General features: G+C 38.9%; 1 protein-coding gene across 2 annotated transcripts in view; it reads right to left on the bottom strand.

Annotated features, from left to right (window-relative positions):
• Nucleotides 1–8: 8 nt before the first annotated feature.
• Phyhipl (phytanoyl-CoA 2-hydroxylase interacting protein like) overlaps nucleotides 9–16,664 on the bottom strand; it is a 67,605-nt gene continuing 50,949 nt past the window's right edge. For both annotated transcript variants that reach the window (XM_057794373.1, XM_057794372.1), the window contains exons 2-5: nucleotides 12,311–12,507; nucleotides 10,495–10,669; nucleotides 6,998–7,115; nucleotides 9–912 (exon numbers count right to left, since the gene is read on the bottom strand). In XM_057794373.1, the coding sequence (XP_057650356.1) occupies nucleotides 378–912; nucleotides 6,998–7,115; nucleotides 10,495–10,669; nucleotides 12,311–12,475 (993 nt within the window). In that variant the 5' untranslated portion in view covers nucleotides 12,476–12,507 and the 3' untranslated portion in view covers nucleotides 9–377. The remainder of the gene's footprint in view (nucleotides 913–6,997; nucleotides 7,116–10,494; nucleotides 10,670–12,310; nucleotides 12,508–16,664) is intronic.

The raw sequence follows: 16,664 nt of genomic DNA on the forward strand, positions 1-16,664 counted from the left end.
TTACACCCTTTCATGCGGTTTGGAGTTACCCCAATATTTATTCAGTAGATTAAATGGATGCATATTTAAACACCATTTAGAAGCCATTATTTTGTACTTTGCTAAAGCGGTCTATATAACTGTCTTGTTATGTTTGGCATAAAGGAAACATAAAAGCATTGCAGCATCTAGGCAAACACAGTGTCAGGACAACTTGGGGACATCCTTGAAAGTGGTGGACAGGGTGGGCCAGAAGACACACAAAGGCTCTGAATGATAGTTTGCTTTTTGTGACAGCGGCATATGCATGCTTCAGTGGGACATCTGGTGATGAAAATGAACAACAGAGGGCAATGCTCCTATGGGAAGACAGGGCAGGGGAGGGTATGAAAGTGGCGTTAACGTCCAACACTGATGTTACAGGTTTTGCAGCTGGGGTCTTTCTTTGCATTTGCGGTAGACAAACTCATGAGCTGATGACCAGTGATTTCTGCCACGGTGCCCAGAGAAAGAGCCACGGGGTCAGTGTAAATGACTTCTAAAATGACATCCTGGGCGTGGTGGTACACCAGCACCCCATCTTCTTCTGTACAGGTCAAAAACTTATTATCCTTGGAATTGAGTTGAGGAAGGCGCTGCTTACAGAATTCATCTCCTGGTGATCCCACAGGGGCAATGACAAGAATCACATAATGATAAGCAGTGTACATACAGTAGAAGTCCCCAAAGTATAAGTTAGTATTGGGGTTGAAAAGTTTTTCTGCTGCAATCTCAAACCTGTATCTTCCATACGGTGAATCCTGGGGTGGCTTCCCTGTATTGAACTCAGTGCTGCAGCTGAAGAAGATGCCTTCTAATTTTCCACTGATGGGTGAGCCATGGCTGCCACTATTATCCTTGACAGAAGGCTGCATGGCATTCCCATGGTGTTCTCTGCGGGAGAAAGGAAATAGCCACTGCTCAATACAATAGTGGGAAATTTACTGATTTACAGCTTTGAATAGCACAAAAATCTCTACCTACTGTTAAAGACTTGGATGGCCCGGCTTTCACCAGACCAAGGGTAATATATCTTTTGACAGTACTTACCACAGCCTTGGACCTAAGATAAAGATGATCTACAAGCCTTGGAGGTCTTTAACAATGAAATAAATTTCCTGGACTGACTAAAATACTGAACTGCAATTAGAAATCTTACAGGTGAAATTAGCTCCATTTGAACTTCAGGGGTTTCATAAGTGACATTAAAAAGAAAACTAAGCATTGAATATATGAACACTGCTAAGTAGAACTTGGTTTAAATGTGTGCTATCTACCAAGGATTGTCCATCCTGTCTGGTGACCCCAGAACTGGGCTGCTGCCGCTGTGGACAGAGGCATCTCTCAATGTTCATTCTCAAAGACTGCAGGAAGATCTCCATTGCGCTCTGGTCTCAGAGACTACAGGAAGGTCTCTGTCATACTCTGGTTTGAAGACAGCAGCTGTGGTGTCAACTCTTGGAGTCTCCTGTCTTTCTGGGGTACCATGTGACCGTCCTCTCCACAGGATCCAGTACCATCAGTGCTAGACTGTGGAGTTACTGTCTGTGTAACTGTCTGTGCAGTCACACAGCTGCCTGATGAGCCACAGAAAGCTAGACCACTGATAGCAGGGACATCATTGCAAGACAAATCAGAAACTACCCTTCACTTCTGTGATCAAACTCAAAAGCAACTAGCCTAATGAGTTCAATATGCCATCTGAATGATGTCAGAATGAAAAAATGTTTTTACTGTAGATGTTTCATAGAATTTTAACTTTCTTCCAGATGCACAGACTGAGAAAAATGAAATAGAATAACTCCAAAGGAAAACAATCCATAATATATGAAATGCTTGAAAAACAATTCAGAGTGAGGATTCCAAGGAAACTCATTAGAATCCAGATAAAAAATGCAAGACAACAAGGAAATAAATTTCAATGCATAACAGATTTTCCAATAAAATCATGAAATAGAATCAATCAGAAACATTGTGCAAAATACTTAATACAATGGCAAGCTGCCAAGATACATGATAGAATTTCTGAACCTAGGAGGTCTTGCAGTCAACAAAAGAATAGAACAAAGAAAGCCTGTAAGATTTAAAAACAAATGTTCTCATCATTCCAGTTTCGGAAGTTAACAAAGTGAAATTAATTTTTTTTGAAGAAGTAGATTTTTTTTTCTTTTTTGGAGACAAAGTCTCACTTTGAAGCCCCAGGTAGCCTCAACTGAGAATTTCCCAACTCAGAATCCCAAGTGCTGGCACAATACCACACCTGGCTGAAGACGGAATTTCTACTGCCCTGGTTATTATTACACAGTGTTTATCAAATGTCATAACAATGTTTGTTATTGACTGCTGGTCACAGAAGATCCACAGGTCAAGTGATAGTACATTCATACTACAGAAGACAGACAGTTAAAAAACCTGTTAGGGTGTATATTTTAAATGTAAATTGGTAACACTACTTATTAATGTGAAACATTACTTATTAATGTGAAAAGAGAACCTAACCCTTTTAGATATAATTGTATAGCAAAAGCCCTAGAACGAGTCCCAACATGTTTTCAAATTAAGATTAGAGTGAAGACACAAAAGACAGGCTTTCACGGTTAATCTCTATTTCTGCCTTGGGAGTCTGTAGAGTTATATTTCTTGTTATTTAGAAGTGATTAAAAGTAAGAACTTTTACTCTCTACTTAGACTGGGTGGAAGTGTTTTGCACCTTATGTTTTTGCCATTTTAACCCAGACCAGACACAGGTTACTTCCTGCAGCCTGTTTGACAGCGTCAGCTATTCTCATTTGCCCCCAAACCCACTACCCACTCCTTGCCTTCTATTTGGCCTGAGACTCTATCATCCAGTTCCTTGACACTTTCCTCTCTTTGAATTCCCAGTGTGAGGCACCACACAGCAGATCTAAGGCACAGAGGAAGCGAGCCTTGGGTGTCTTCCTGACTTCCTCATGTCTGAACTCTGTGGCTCCAGAAAGGCTGGCTTCTGTCTCCTGCTGCTGGTGGGTGACGGGACTACCTTCCGTTCTCAAGCAGAGTAAAACTGCATCTTGATATTTGCAGGTTGCTTTTGTGTCTTATTAGTAGCTCAACTCCGTTTACACTTTCATAGATGGAAGTCTCATTGAGTTATCTCCAGAATTCCCCAGTGCTTCTTTTTCTTGCTGGATGCCTACCAGCATGTTAAAGAATACAAAGTCCAAGGTAGTACTCTGGTAAGGAAGGTTTTTTTGTTTGTTTGTTTTTTACCTACCACCATAGTTAGAACAGCAGCAGGCCTCAGAATCCTCCACCTGACAACTATCCAATAGAGCTTATTAAAAATGTAGGTTCAAGGAAGCACGAGCTCACAGGGAGGCCTCGTGAGAAACAGTGGGCTGTCCAGGAGCAAAGACTGTATTTTCTCCAACTCCAATTGTTGTCTTCTTCACTCAGTTTTCAGGAGTTTCCGATGCACCCTGGGATAAATTTCTTCAGAACTTATTCCATTTGGGGGTTTCTCAGATAAAATTCATAGGCATATGCTGTTTATGACCTTTGGAACTATTCCAGCTCCATGAGTCTCAGCCCCACCCTCCTGTCCTTTCTGGATCTCCGAGAACCCAACCCAGATGCTGTGTTCCACATAGTCATGGTATCTGACAATCCTTATTTTCATGTCTTTCTCAGTTTGGGTAGTTTCTATTTGCTCTTCAAGTTTACTGGTATTTTTTCCTCTTGTCCTGCTCCAGTCCACCCACTGCTCTTTTATATTCCTACTGTTACTCTCTCCACATACTGTGTTTAAATCAGTTCTAAAAACATCGGTTCTTCATGTTGCTTTGTGCATTTTTGTTCCCAGTGTGTTTTCAATTGCCTATCAAAAGTTTTCTATGTGTATTTTCTATAAGTTAAAGCTATGTTGGTCTTCAATATTTCTTCCTCGTCCAGGTTCTATGTTTACTGATTATTGATGTTAGACTCTGGGTCTGATTTAAATCTAATATTTCAGTAGGCCCCTCTGACTATATACTATATACATTTTATTATTATTAGATAAGGATGGATATCTAAGTTGTCCTTTAGGTTTCCAGTAACATTAAGTTTCCACTGTACTCAGTGAACACAGTCTGGCTGGGACAGATCATTCTCTCCAGTTGTCTTCAGTAACACAGAACTATAAGCCTCACTCCCTATAGTCAGTGGCAGGAAGTTCAGGTTCCTGACTCAGTAATTCAGCATTCTTGTAACCACTCTAGCAGGAGATCAGGTAGAGTAATTACAAGGGTGGAAAGACTCCACTGGCCTCTGCTGGTAGCATGTGACTGATTCCCACATACCCATGGCTTTAGCTGAAAGTGGATGGAGCAGTTTTCTCCTGGTCCTTTGGGTAAAGGGCCAGGCCTTTTGTTCTTGTGATCTGTGCCATGGGCATCTCTAGGTTGCCAGTTTCTTTAGCACACAGTCTAGCACATATGGGGTAAATGGAGACACAGAGAACTAACCCAGTATTTTTTCAGGGTTTTTAGTTGAGCCACGTTCCACTTTCTACCTTTCATTTCATAGTCTTGTATTTTATACAAAAATTAGAGGATTTTAAATTATACTTGGGAGGAAGAACAGGAAAGCCTTTATCTATTTTATTTTGGCTCTTCAAAATGGATACACCTCACTTCACTCTCCTATAAACCCCAGGTACTTATGTGCCCCTATGAGTACATTTCCATGGAATAATAAAAGTAGGGAACATACACAGAACTTGAAGCTTTGAAATGTGTCTTATTTTCAGTGACAGAGCACCAACTAAGAGGACAAATAGTTTGGCAGCAAAAGTACAGGAATTGCTACACTGGTCTACCAAGCACAGGGGAGTCTTGAAAAACACAACCAGGTAGGGAGACACCCAAGGTAACTAGTGAACAGGAACAAAGACAACAGAGCAAGAGATTTTCATTCAAGGTAAGGGCATGATCATTTAGTGTTATTTATTTTTTTTTTTAGACAAGACCAAAATTAGTTCAGAATTTATCCATGATTTTTTTCAGTTATGATGATCTGTGAAGATTATCAGGTAATTGTAAGATTCATTCATAGCCAATCAAGCATTCTGAAGATAACATCTTAAAGGGATCCTAATCAAGGAAATGTATCTTGATGATAGTTTACTAATTAAAAGGCAAATCAAGGGCCATGGAAGTAAATGCCCTTACTAAAGTTCACTGCATAGGAGACTGAAGTATTTTTGTTGTTGTTGTTGTTATTTGTAGTTTTGGAGTTTGAACCTCGACCACTGCACACCAGGCAAGCACTCTGTCATCAGAGCTCCATCTCCAGCTGAGAAAGGGCTTCTTTTTTTTTTTAAATAAGGCTTTAAAAAATGCTGAAATCTACCCATGCCCTAGTAACTGTATTTGTATGTAATACTTCAAGATATAATTTACATGGGTTTTACTAGATGTTATTTTTGGAATTAAAACAAAAGTACATTCTGTTGTTGGTACACACATCTTTCATGCTCATGGGCTGGAATTAAATCATGTAATGTGTACAATTACTTTATCCTTTTCCAGGTACTTTGATGCTAACTTTTTGTACTTTTGGAAACATTTCTGAGAACAAATTAAGCAAATGTTAACAGTTATAGAAAGGCTCTTCCCATGGAAGAATCAAAAAAATCCTAGAGAAATACTGACCTCCAGTGGCCACACTTAGCAGTCATTGGCAGGATCCCAGGAACCTGAACCTACACCCAAGATCTGTTTTCTGTTGATGTGTTTCTTTTGGAGGCAGCAGCAAGAGTGGAAATTTTTTGGTTTTCAAATTTTATGCTAAAAATATAGAAACTTCTCTTGCTGAATATACTAAGTCATTCTGCATTAGCAGCTGATAAGCACAATAATTTTCCATTCAGTTTAAATTAAGTGAATGGCATCCACCAGAAATTATATAGACTTTAGGCTGGTTAAGAGAACAACAGAATAAAATTTGAATTTATAAGATATTCAAACAAAAGGCAGATATGTTGGCCTTTCATCAAAATACATACAAATACCTGGCACAACAAAGCACTTGGCTTTTGTTCAAAGGGGGGGGGGGATAGAAAACATCCCCTCAGGCTCTTGTGGTTGAACATTTGGTCTCCAGCTGGTGGTGCAGTTAGAGCACGTGGTAGAACCAACCTTGCTAGTGGAAGGAGTCCCTGGGGTGGGCCCTAAGGAGGGGCTAGCCTAGCACTTCAGGCCACGGTCTACCAAGTTGTCTGGTGCTCTAAGAGTGCTGCACTGCCTGTCCCCATGTCTTCCTGGACAGCAGGAGGGCAGAAACGTTCCTCACAGGTTGCTTCTCTCAGTGGTGAATAAAGTGACTACGGAATACTTCTTCTAGAACATATATGCTAGACATTTCTTTCTCAGTGCTACTGCATTTGCCACAGCTTGGAGCTCATTTTGAAACATGATTTTGATTTCAAAGAAATTAGAAAAGTATGTAAAAATTAAAAGAAACAAGACTTCCTTGTTTTCATAAATAGTGCTTTCAAGTAAAAAATCCTTTATAACTCACTTAAAGTGATTAGAGCTCTTATTTATTATGTTGTTGTTTTGATATAGGTCTCTTGGCTGTTGCCTAAGCTGAGCTAGAACTCAAGGTGACCTTCCTGCCTCATCCTCTCAAATGCTAGTACTATCAGGGTGAGCCGCCACAACCAGCCTAAACAAAACAAAACAGATACTTTGGGTTGTGTGTACAAGTTCAGAACCACTGTACTATGTCATTTTAAAAGCCTTTGTCTCTTGGGGCTGGAGAGATGGCTCAGCAGATTAGAATGCTTGCTGCAATTCTAGAGAATTCAGGTTCAATTCCCAGTTCACGTGATGACTGACAACCACCTGTAACTACAGTTCCAGGCGACCCTACACCCTCTCTGGCCTCTGTGAGAATGTGGTATATAGAAATGCATGCAGTCAAGATACCCAAACAAGTAAATAACAGTGATTCTTACCTAACATAGTCAAAATACTCTTTGTGCTGGTTCCGATAGAACACAGAGAACTTAAGCATGCGTCCCGCAATCACGTCAGCTTTCTCCAGCAGCTGTGTTAGATGAACTTTTGAGTAATCTGAAACATTTAAAAGTCTATTATTGAGGACCACAGTACCAAAAGTGCCAGCTACATGCTTTATAAATTAGGGATTATTAATATACATCTTTAGGGAGTTAAACTTGATAAATAAGAAGGTATCAAGAAAAATTTTGTCGTCTTTCTGTGCCTTATTTTTATTTCTATATAAATATTTTTGTGGTTCAAGGTTATTTCTTAGAATATTCTTGTACTTTTTAATCTTTCAAATTAAAGATTCTGAAGCAACCATGTTCAACAGCCAAGCAAGTGGCACTCAACAGCACATCTTCCACCAGCACCCCTACCCACCAGCATCCCTACTTACCAGCACCCCTACCGCCCAGTACCTACACCCACCAGCACTTCTACCCACCAGCATCCCTACCCACCAGCACCCCTACCCCCCAGTACCTACACCCACCAGCACTTCTACCCACCAGCACCCTTACCCACCAGCACCCCTACCGCCCAGTACCTACACCCACCAGCACCCTACCCACTAGCACACCTACCCACCAGCACCCCTACCCATCAGCACCCCTACCCACCAGTACCTACACCCACCAGCACCCCTACCCACAAGCACCCCTACTCAAGGGCACAGATAAAACTTAGAGGAAATGGTTCTGGACCACTTGCTAAACCTGAACAGCAAGTATTCTTCATCTTTTAACTATGAAAATAAAGAAGGGTAATTTATAGAGAAATACTATAGAACAGTTAAAAGCTGACTTGTCATTTTCCTCGTAATTCTGCACAAATGCTATGAGATGTAGGAAAAATGAGAAAGCCATAGAGATTGCTCTATGAAAACATGCTTTTACTTCCTTTTATTGCTTGAAGTAAAAAAAAAAAAAGCATTCACCTGACAGCTTATATATCAGAGCGTGTGTGCGTGTGTATTGGAACAACCAAAGACCTTCTTTAAGCTAATGAAGTCATATTTTTTTTCTTTGGTACAAAGTAGCCTCTGGCAGATAAATTATGTAGCTCCCTCGAGTGGAAAAATACCAAAATATTTTTTGTGTGTATTTACACTTAAAAATGCTTGTACTCCAGGTGGGGTTCTACTTACTAGCAATACTTACCAGAAGTGCTTCAGATTTTTAGTTTGGGGAGTTTATAATATTTGCATATACTTTAATGGTTTTATTATTTCAAAAATCAAAACTCCTTCAAAGTTTAAAATATTCTGAGCGCTTTTATCTGTGCTCAAATGTTTCAGATTTCAGGGGCCGAAGAGATGGTACAGCAGTTAAGAGCACTTGTTGCTCTTTCAGAGAACCTGGTTCAATTCCCAGCACCTACATGTGAGCACCGTGTGGTCACAGGGACCTGATGCCCCTTTCTGCCCCCCCCCCACACTAACGCACAGGCATTTGTGCAGGCACTCATACATACATATTTAAAAAGGTTCAGATTCGGAGCATTCCAGTTTAGACTTTTTGATTGTGGCTATTCTACAACAGCACAGCATCAAAAGACAGCATGTCTGTATGTCTGACTTAAACCTTTAATACAGATATACTATAGAGATGGATACTTTGCATTGGTATGGATCTTGCTCTGTTGATAAAAATTAAGGTGAAGGACCTCCCACAAACCTTCCTGGTGCTACAAAAACAAATAAAAAGGGATTCAGGAAAAGGACTAAATGTGAGGTGGATTCCAGAGCGGGATAGGAATTCCAACGTGATAGAGCAGACACAGGGACGGTATCTCCAGAGAGCTCTGCTTGCTGTTAATACAATATTGGCATCTTTAGCTGCTTCACTTCTGATTACCAAACTATCATAATTACACTTAACTTATCCTACACTATTTCTTTACATTTTAACATCTCTGATGCTGCCTAACAATAAATGCAATAAGAAAACATTGCCATATTTAATTGGCAATTTTCTTTACAATACATTAAAACGGGGGCTTTTATAATCCATGAGATATAGGGAAATATAAACAAATATGGTACTTGTGAGAAACTTTTTACCTTGTTCTCAAATACTGAAATCTTTGGCAGTCAAGAGTGTTAACATTCTTAGCAGCTTCGTCATAGAACAAAGAGGCATGAAGATAAAACCAAAATGAGACAGACTTTCGGCCACTTAGCACGCCCTTAGAGTTCACAGATACCAGGATAAGTAGTAGCTAATCATGAGCTGCATCTGAAAGAACGCAAGTGTGTGGCCAGGTAAGAAGAGGTTGGGTCTTATCTGAAGTTTGCCACAGATGTGGGAGTTGCTAAACGACCTGGAAACAGATGAGTAAATTGTTTTCTAGATTTTTTCAATAAGCTTTTTCATGTTAAACAGCCTCTTTCTAATTTTTTTTTTCTGTAGCTGAGTGTATGTATGTGCACAGTGTGGAGGCCAGAGGTCACCTCAAGTGTCAAGTGCCATCCACCTTATTTTTTGAGACAGGGTCTTTCACTGGCCTAATGCTTTCCAAGAAGCTAGGCTCCTTGTCCTCAGAGTCCCAGAGATCTACCTGCCTTTGCCATTCCAGAGCTGGGATAACAAGCATGTGCCACCATGCCTGGCTTTGTAAAGTGGGTTCTGGGATTCGTCAAGTCTGCATTCATGCAAGGCAAGCAGTTTACCAGCAGAGCCATCTCTCTAGCCCTCTCTGAATTTGTTTAATAGGAAAAATGTCATCCAGGTAAAGAGGAAGCAGTAAAGCCCCATCCTAAAAAACAAAAGGAGAGGATGGCAAAAGTGCTCTAGGGCACTCAACGAACACGCTCTGTGTGACTGAGTGGACAGAGGAGCAGGAGGAAAGAACGTCAGCGCTTCTATGAAAAGACTGGACCACTCCAATGGAGTGTGGGGTTCCAGCAGAGGACAGGCCCTCCACATCAGGTTTCTCGGACAGATGACTGCTTAGGAAGTTTGTAATGAAGCAAAGATGTACAAACAGGGCAATAGTTTATAAATAGCCTTTTCAAGCTCCTCCAGAACTTAGGTAAAAATAACAAATATTTCTGCTTGGCATCTACCTAGGTCTATCTCTAACCTAAATGCTGTTTCTGGTTTCTTTCCTTCAATATCTCTGAAAATGACATAGTGAAAGATAAATAGATATGAACACGCTCTTTACAGGATGGGAGTCCATGAATATTGATTTTATTCAGAAATTGCATCAGTTTTTATTTTACTTTAAAAAAAACTACACATGCAGCAAAGGGCAGTCTGATTCCACCACTCAAGCTGCTTGTCTGGGAACTCAGCTCCCTCCAGCCGATACAATACCCATTAAGCAATACTACCAACAGCACCACCCCTCCGATGCAATGCTTACTCGCCTTGTAGGTACAAAAAGTGTATGTTGATGATTAGCTTTCCTAGAACGTTAATCAATATAAACCACAGCTCCTTACCTGCTGTACAGAATTCTATAATCTCACTCCATTCAGACACAACATAATCACCGTCAACTTGTTTTGAGGCAGTCTGTACCGCTACTGTATACTCGGTCCTTGGGCTCAAAAACCAGTGTCCACGAACAGTCATTGGCAAGGGAACCGCTTTTGCCACCAATTTTGTTGGAACATCCTAGGAAGATAAAAAGGAAGATGAGGCAGTCAAGAATAAAGGGGAGGAAAAAGTAGGCAAGGAAGAGCTAGGGAGACAGGAAGGCTATTAAATAACCTTCATCAACTATAAATAATAGAGAGGAACCTAAACTCCTAAGAGCAGGGCTCCTGTTTGAGAACATCCAACAATTATTATATTTAAATGTTTTTTCTCTATATGCAGAAATTAAGGCCCTGGAAGAACAAGAGACAGGCTCCACATCCTACAATCCAGAAACAGAAAAGGACCTGCATTCTAGTCATCATTTATAACATACTGTTTTCTTCTGTAATGCTATCTTCTTCAATACAGATTTTTAAAAAGAGCATAAAAGAACTAAGATTAATTGATTTAAAGTCTACTAAGTTAAAAATATATTTGCTTGATTCTTATGACTTGGTAATCTTACTAGAGGGGTTCATTACTAACTGTTTAATATGTAAAGGAGAGAATGCTAATATTAAAACAGATGAATTTGTTTCACATTCGTATTAGGTAACTTTCATAAAAGTATGGTGTCTGAGAAAGCTTAGGTCTTTTTGACCCCCAATTGATTACCTGCTGTTTGAACCCTCACTACATTTTCAAAGTTGTGGTATTCATGGGTGAAGTAGAGGTCAAGCCTTAAAATATTCATCTTTTAATGTTAAGCATATCAAATGTTCTTCAAGAACACCCCAAACCGGAACTGAATTTGATAATAAGGACCAATGAATAGTATTCTGTAGTATGTAAATCCTCATTATGTTTAGTTTCTGTAACTGTGAAAGACATTTCCAGAAACTAAGATGCATGGAATTTTCTGAGGTTAAGACTGAGTAGCACTATCTTCTTCAAAGACCATGTTTATGTCTGTTTTCATCATCAGTAAAAGCAACGAAGCATAAGAGAAACACTGGAGCCAGGAAATGGCTGCTCCTAACAGCACGTCCAGAGGAAGAGCTGTCTCACAAAGGGTGACGGCAGAAACAGCAGGTAATGTTACATATTACAGCGTGTGAAGGTTAGTAATTTTCAAACAAAATAAAGCACCCCCTAAATTTTACTTTTTAGGGCATTTTTAAAGGCCTAATGTGTTTAAACAAAGTCCCACAATTTTATAAGTCAATCAGTTTGATTCAGGGAAGAATGAGTGCTTCATTGGAAAACTATTCAGAGCTGATGGCATCTTTTTTCCCTTCTGCTTCAGTGGAAAGAACCTTACAGTTTGGTAAACAATTTAGCCATTTTTGTCTACATGGAGTAACTGAATTCTGAGTGGGGTAGCTGTCCTCTCCCCTTCAAACTCCACTGCCCTCTCCAAGCCGGTTTTGACTTCATTTGTGTAGATTTTAATATAACTGATTTATAAGTGGATTGTATCTTGAACTATCCTTATAGCACAGGATCAATTTCTTTTAATGAGTTAAAGTTTGCTATTTTTGTCTTTGCATATAGTCATGATTTACCCTTTCACATGGTATTTCATTTTTCTTCAAAATTTTATTATGGGGATAAAGTTTTAAATCACACATAATTTTGTTTCTTAATGTCAAATATCTAAGTCATTAAAATTATTCTTTCTTTCAAAATGTCTTGATATTTAAAATGTTTTCAAGATGCAATGTTCACTAGGTTTACCTTGTGTTTAAATTTATTAGAATTCTTGTTCTCTTTCTTGTTGAGGTCAATGAAATAGTGTGTAATGCGGTCCTTTGACTTCGAGTCCATCTCCCATGAGATCTTGAAGGAGTCACATGTGATGTTACTTATTTTGATGTTATGTGGGACAGGGAGTTCTTCCATTTCTGCTATGCCACTGTCTTGTGATTTGTTACCTGCCAGAAAATAATGCATAGAAAATTAGCTTTTGATGAGTTTTTCCAGTATTCAATGTCTTTAGTGGTATATGTATTTCTGAATTCAAAAGTACTAAATCTAAGATTCCATTTTGCTCATGAAATAATTCACATTATAATGAAAGGTATTTATAAGGCCATATCACCAGTTAAAAAGCAGGCAGTTCACTCCTATGATTGCTGTATGTTGTAATATGAGCGGCGGGGCTGCGTCTCCGGCACCCGGCCGCCCGCATGGCTAGCTTATCCCCCGAAATAATTACACGGAAACTGTATTCTTTTAAACACTGCCTGGCCCATTAGTTTTAGCCTCTTATTGGTTAGCTCTTACATATTGATCTAACCTATTTTTAATATTTTGTGTAGCTCCACAAGCTGGCTTACCAGGGAAGATCTTAACCTGCGTCTGTCTGGAGTGGGAGAATCATGGCGACTTTTTGACTCGGCTTTTTTCTCCCAGCATTTTGTTTTGTCTACTCCGCCTACCTAATTTTCTGTCCTATTAAAGGGCTAAGGCAGTTTCTTTATTTAACCAATGAAATTAACTCTTCCATCATTTCCCCTTTTTCTGTTTAAACAAAAAAGAAAGGCTTTTACTTTAACATAGTAAGATTACATATAGTAAAACAGTTATCAAGCGAGAATTACAATTACAATATTTATATCTATTTTATCTTATAACTAAGGAAAACTATAACTATAACTAACCATTCTTTAACTCCATCAAAGACTCCAGAAGGATATAATATTACCTAAGTAAACAAGAGATCCAAAACTCTAGAAATGACAGAGACATCTCACTGCCTGGACAGTCACCCAAAGTTTTTTTGTACCATTGGGGCATCTATCTTTAGCCTTTAGGCCCATAGTATCCAGCAGACATTTTTATCAAGCAGGAAATTTTAAAGACAGTTTAGTCACTTTTTGCTGTGTCCTGTAGAATGTCTCGCAGACTCTTTTAGGAGTCAGGAACCCCGAAAGACCATTTCACCTTTAGGCAAGTTTAGCAGTCCTCTCTCTGAGGGTTCTCTGTGTCGTTTATGCATCAGTCCAGGCAAGAGCAGTTTCTTGCCCAAATGTCTATCAAACTCCATAAGGAGCCTCTTTGATGCCCATCTTTCTCTTGAAGTATATTGGTGCTGTCAGGAGCAGATGTGTCTCATTGTCATAAAAAGCCCTAAGTTATTAAAACATTAAATGCCATATTTTGCAGTCTTTGAAAGATATGAAGAATGCCTATCTAGCTGAAATATATCTATGCACATCTAGAAAATCTAACTAACATGACTACAAGCTTGATTATTATTGATGATTATTCATTAACAACCTATATACATTACATTTTTAAATGAACTATACAATCACAATACCTTAGTCAAGATCAGAAATACATATACATATAACAAAATTGACCTTAAAATCCATACCAATGTAAATTATGTATTTCCATTTCCTAATCTCTGATTTATAGAAACACATTAATGATCCATCTTGCCTGTAAAACATCAGCTTTGCCTGGTTACGATGTTGCTGAAAAGTCTCAAAGGACCATTCTTTCTACATGACAAGTCAATGCTTACCCTAAGTAACACAGGTATTCTAACCCAGATGGTGACCCAGAAGTGCTGAAAATGAAGTGGCCCAGTCAAATAATGGCAATGCTTGTCTAAGAGAAGTCTAAGAGGTAGCAATGGAGAGCGGCAGAACTTGCTCCTCCTCCTTCACTTTGGAAATACCATATAGAAAAACAGTGTACAAATACTGAATAATACTAAAGCCTATTAATTTACTCTGCCAAGGTATTTGTTGTAATCATTTCTCTATGATACTTGATGAATTGAATTTTGAGTGCTGAAATAATAAACAAGGGTAAAGACAAAAGCTGAATGCCATGCTAACTGATGTCATTAAAACCATGAATCATCTTTATACTGTCACCTGGAGAAACTCTTAGCTCCTTTCAAGCAGTACAACACAATGGCTGAAGGACAAAAAGAGAAAATATAGACATATTTGCCGTTCAAGTTTCTGCTATGTGTAAATAACTTAATAACTAAACATTAATAACTATAACAAATCTCATGAAAAGCTTTGTTTTCATTAAAATGTGAAGGGATATACCACCTGAATTAAAATGTAGAGATCTCTGATCAAATCATATTTTTCCTATGGACATTATAAAGCTCTTATTATGTCAAGAATATAAAATTTAAAACATCACAGGCCCAATTTTAGACAAAATCAATATAGTAACCCCTCTTTTTTTGTTTGTTTTTTTGAGACAGGGTTTCTCTGTAGCTTTGGAGCCTATCCTGGAAGTAGCTTTTGTAGACCAGACTGGCCTTGAACTCACAGAGATCTGCCTGCCTCTGCCTCCTGAGGGCTGAGATTAAAGGCGTGCGCCACCACTGCCCGGCTAACATTAACTACTTTTATGAAGCTTTCTTATTTGCTTAGAAGTTAAGAATTAAGCTAAAATCTTCCTTCCCGTACTTCATAAATCACTTTTTAAATAAGAGTTTGAAATAAATGACAGAAAAAGAGAGATTTTGCCTATAAAAACTGACAGAACAGCAAGCAAAACCCACCACCATGCACTAAGCACTCAGTCCATCTCAGCTCTGCCACGTGTGCATCTGTAATCAGCTCTCCTACCTTAGTGAAGACATGACTGTAAGAGTAATTCTGGGGGCTGGAGGATGGCATGCATGGTGGTTCAGAGTGCACACTACTCTTACAGAGAGCCCAACGTGCAAATCTGTACTCCACAACCATCTGAACTACAATTCCAGGGGATCTGCTTGTAGCCTCCATGGGCACCAGGCATGCTTGGAAGTGAAACACTTATATACACAAAAGAAAATAATTCTGGCCATAATATTTTAAATATTAGATGATTCTAACATTTTTTTGCTACTATGTTGATCAGTAATACCAAGTGCAGACCAAATACATGATTTCATACATTTTTTTCTATCCAAACATGAATGGTACTTTAAAAAATATTTCACAAGCAGTTCCTAACGACAGCATTTATTGACATACAGGGTAAAAACATTAGCAGATTATGCTAAGAATATTTACATATGGCTTTCTCCGTAAGTTTAAAGTGCCTTATATATTTGTACATCAAGTCCTACAATGAAGCACAGATCCTTTTTTTTAGTCCCTGTTAAAAACAAAAAACCCCTCACATCTTACCACCCCATCTTTACCTATACCCTGCCCTATTCCCTCAGCACCAGGCAGCCAGTACTCTGCCACGTGTCTTTACAGATGATCTATTCTACACCTTTCCTGTAAACAATGCACATGGTTCTTCATGATCTCCTCTTTTCAAGCAATATATTGCTTTCCAGATTCATCTATGCTATGTTATTCATTAATTTATGTTTATTGCTGAACAGGGCTCTGTTGTATGGATAGACGATCTTTACTTTGTGCTGAGCAGCTGATGGGCATTTCAGCTGTTTCTACTTTGTACCTATCACAAATGCTGATACTATGAATATTTGCGTACAAGGTTTGGTGTGTGCACACATTGAATTCTCTTGTGTATATTCCTAGGAATGGGAAGAGTTAGAAGATCAGATGCTAGCTCTAATTTACTGAGGAACTAGAAGACTATTTTTCCAAAGAATCCACATCACCTTCCAGGAGTGGGTGTGACTCTTACCAAAACTTTTTAGGACCTGTCATTTTTACTATAGTTATTCTTAGCACTTTTTGCAAAGTGGGGTTATAGCACTAATACCTTTGGATGGGTGCAGCAACAAAGAACCATCTTAAGTCATAAAGAAGCCCTAACAGGTATAATGTTCCTGTTTAAACCTAGCCCCTGGGATTACTGACACCAGAATTAAAATTAGATGGTCAAATCTGGCTCACAGAGACCAGAAATACTACACAGAAAATTCTACTAATAAGTGACAGGAAAAGGAAATGCAAGCACAAGTAATACATGGCAAGGTCTCAGATGTCATGGCAACTCTCGCACCTTTCTGCTCCCTTCCTAGTCCTAATTATTCTCCCTCTAGTAATAGAAATGGGCTATGTTTCATATATCTATACATCGAAGGGTTACTTACAAAAAGATTAGGTATATCTTGATAAAAGCATTTAATTAATAATGACTC

The sequence above is a fragment of the Chionomys nivalis genome, chromosome 19 (assembly GCF_950005125.1).
Source record: "Chionomys nivalis chromosome 19, mChiNiv1.1, whole genome shotgun sequence".
Classification (NCBI taxonomy): domain Eukaryota; kingdom Metazoa; phylum Chordata; class Mammalia; order Rodentia; family Cricetidae; genus Chionomys; species Chionomys nivalis.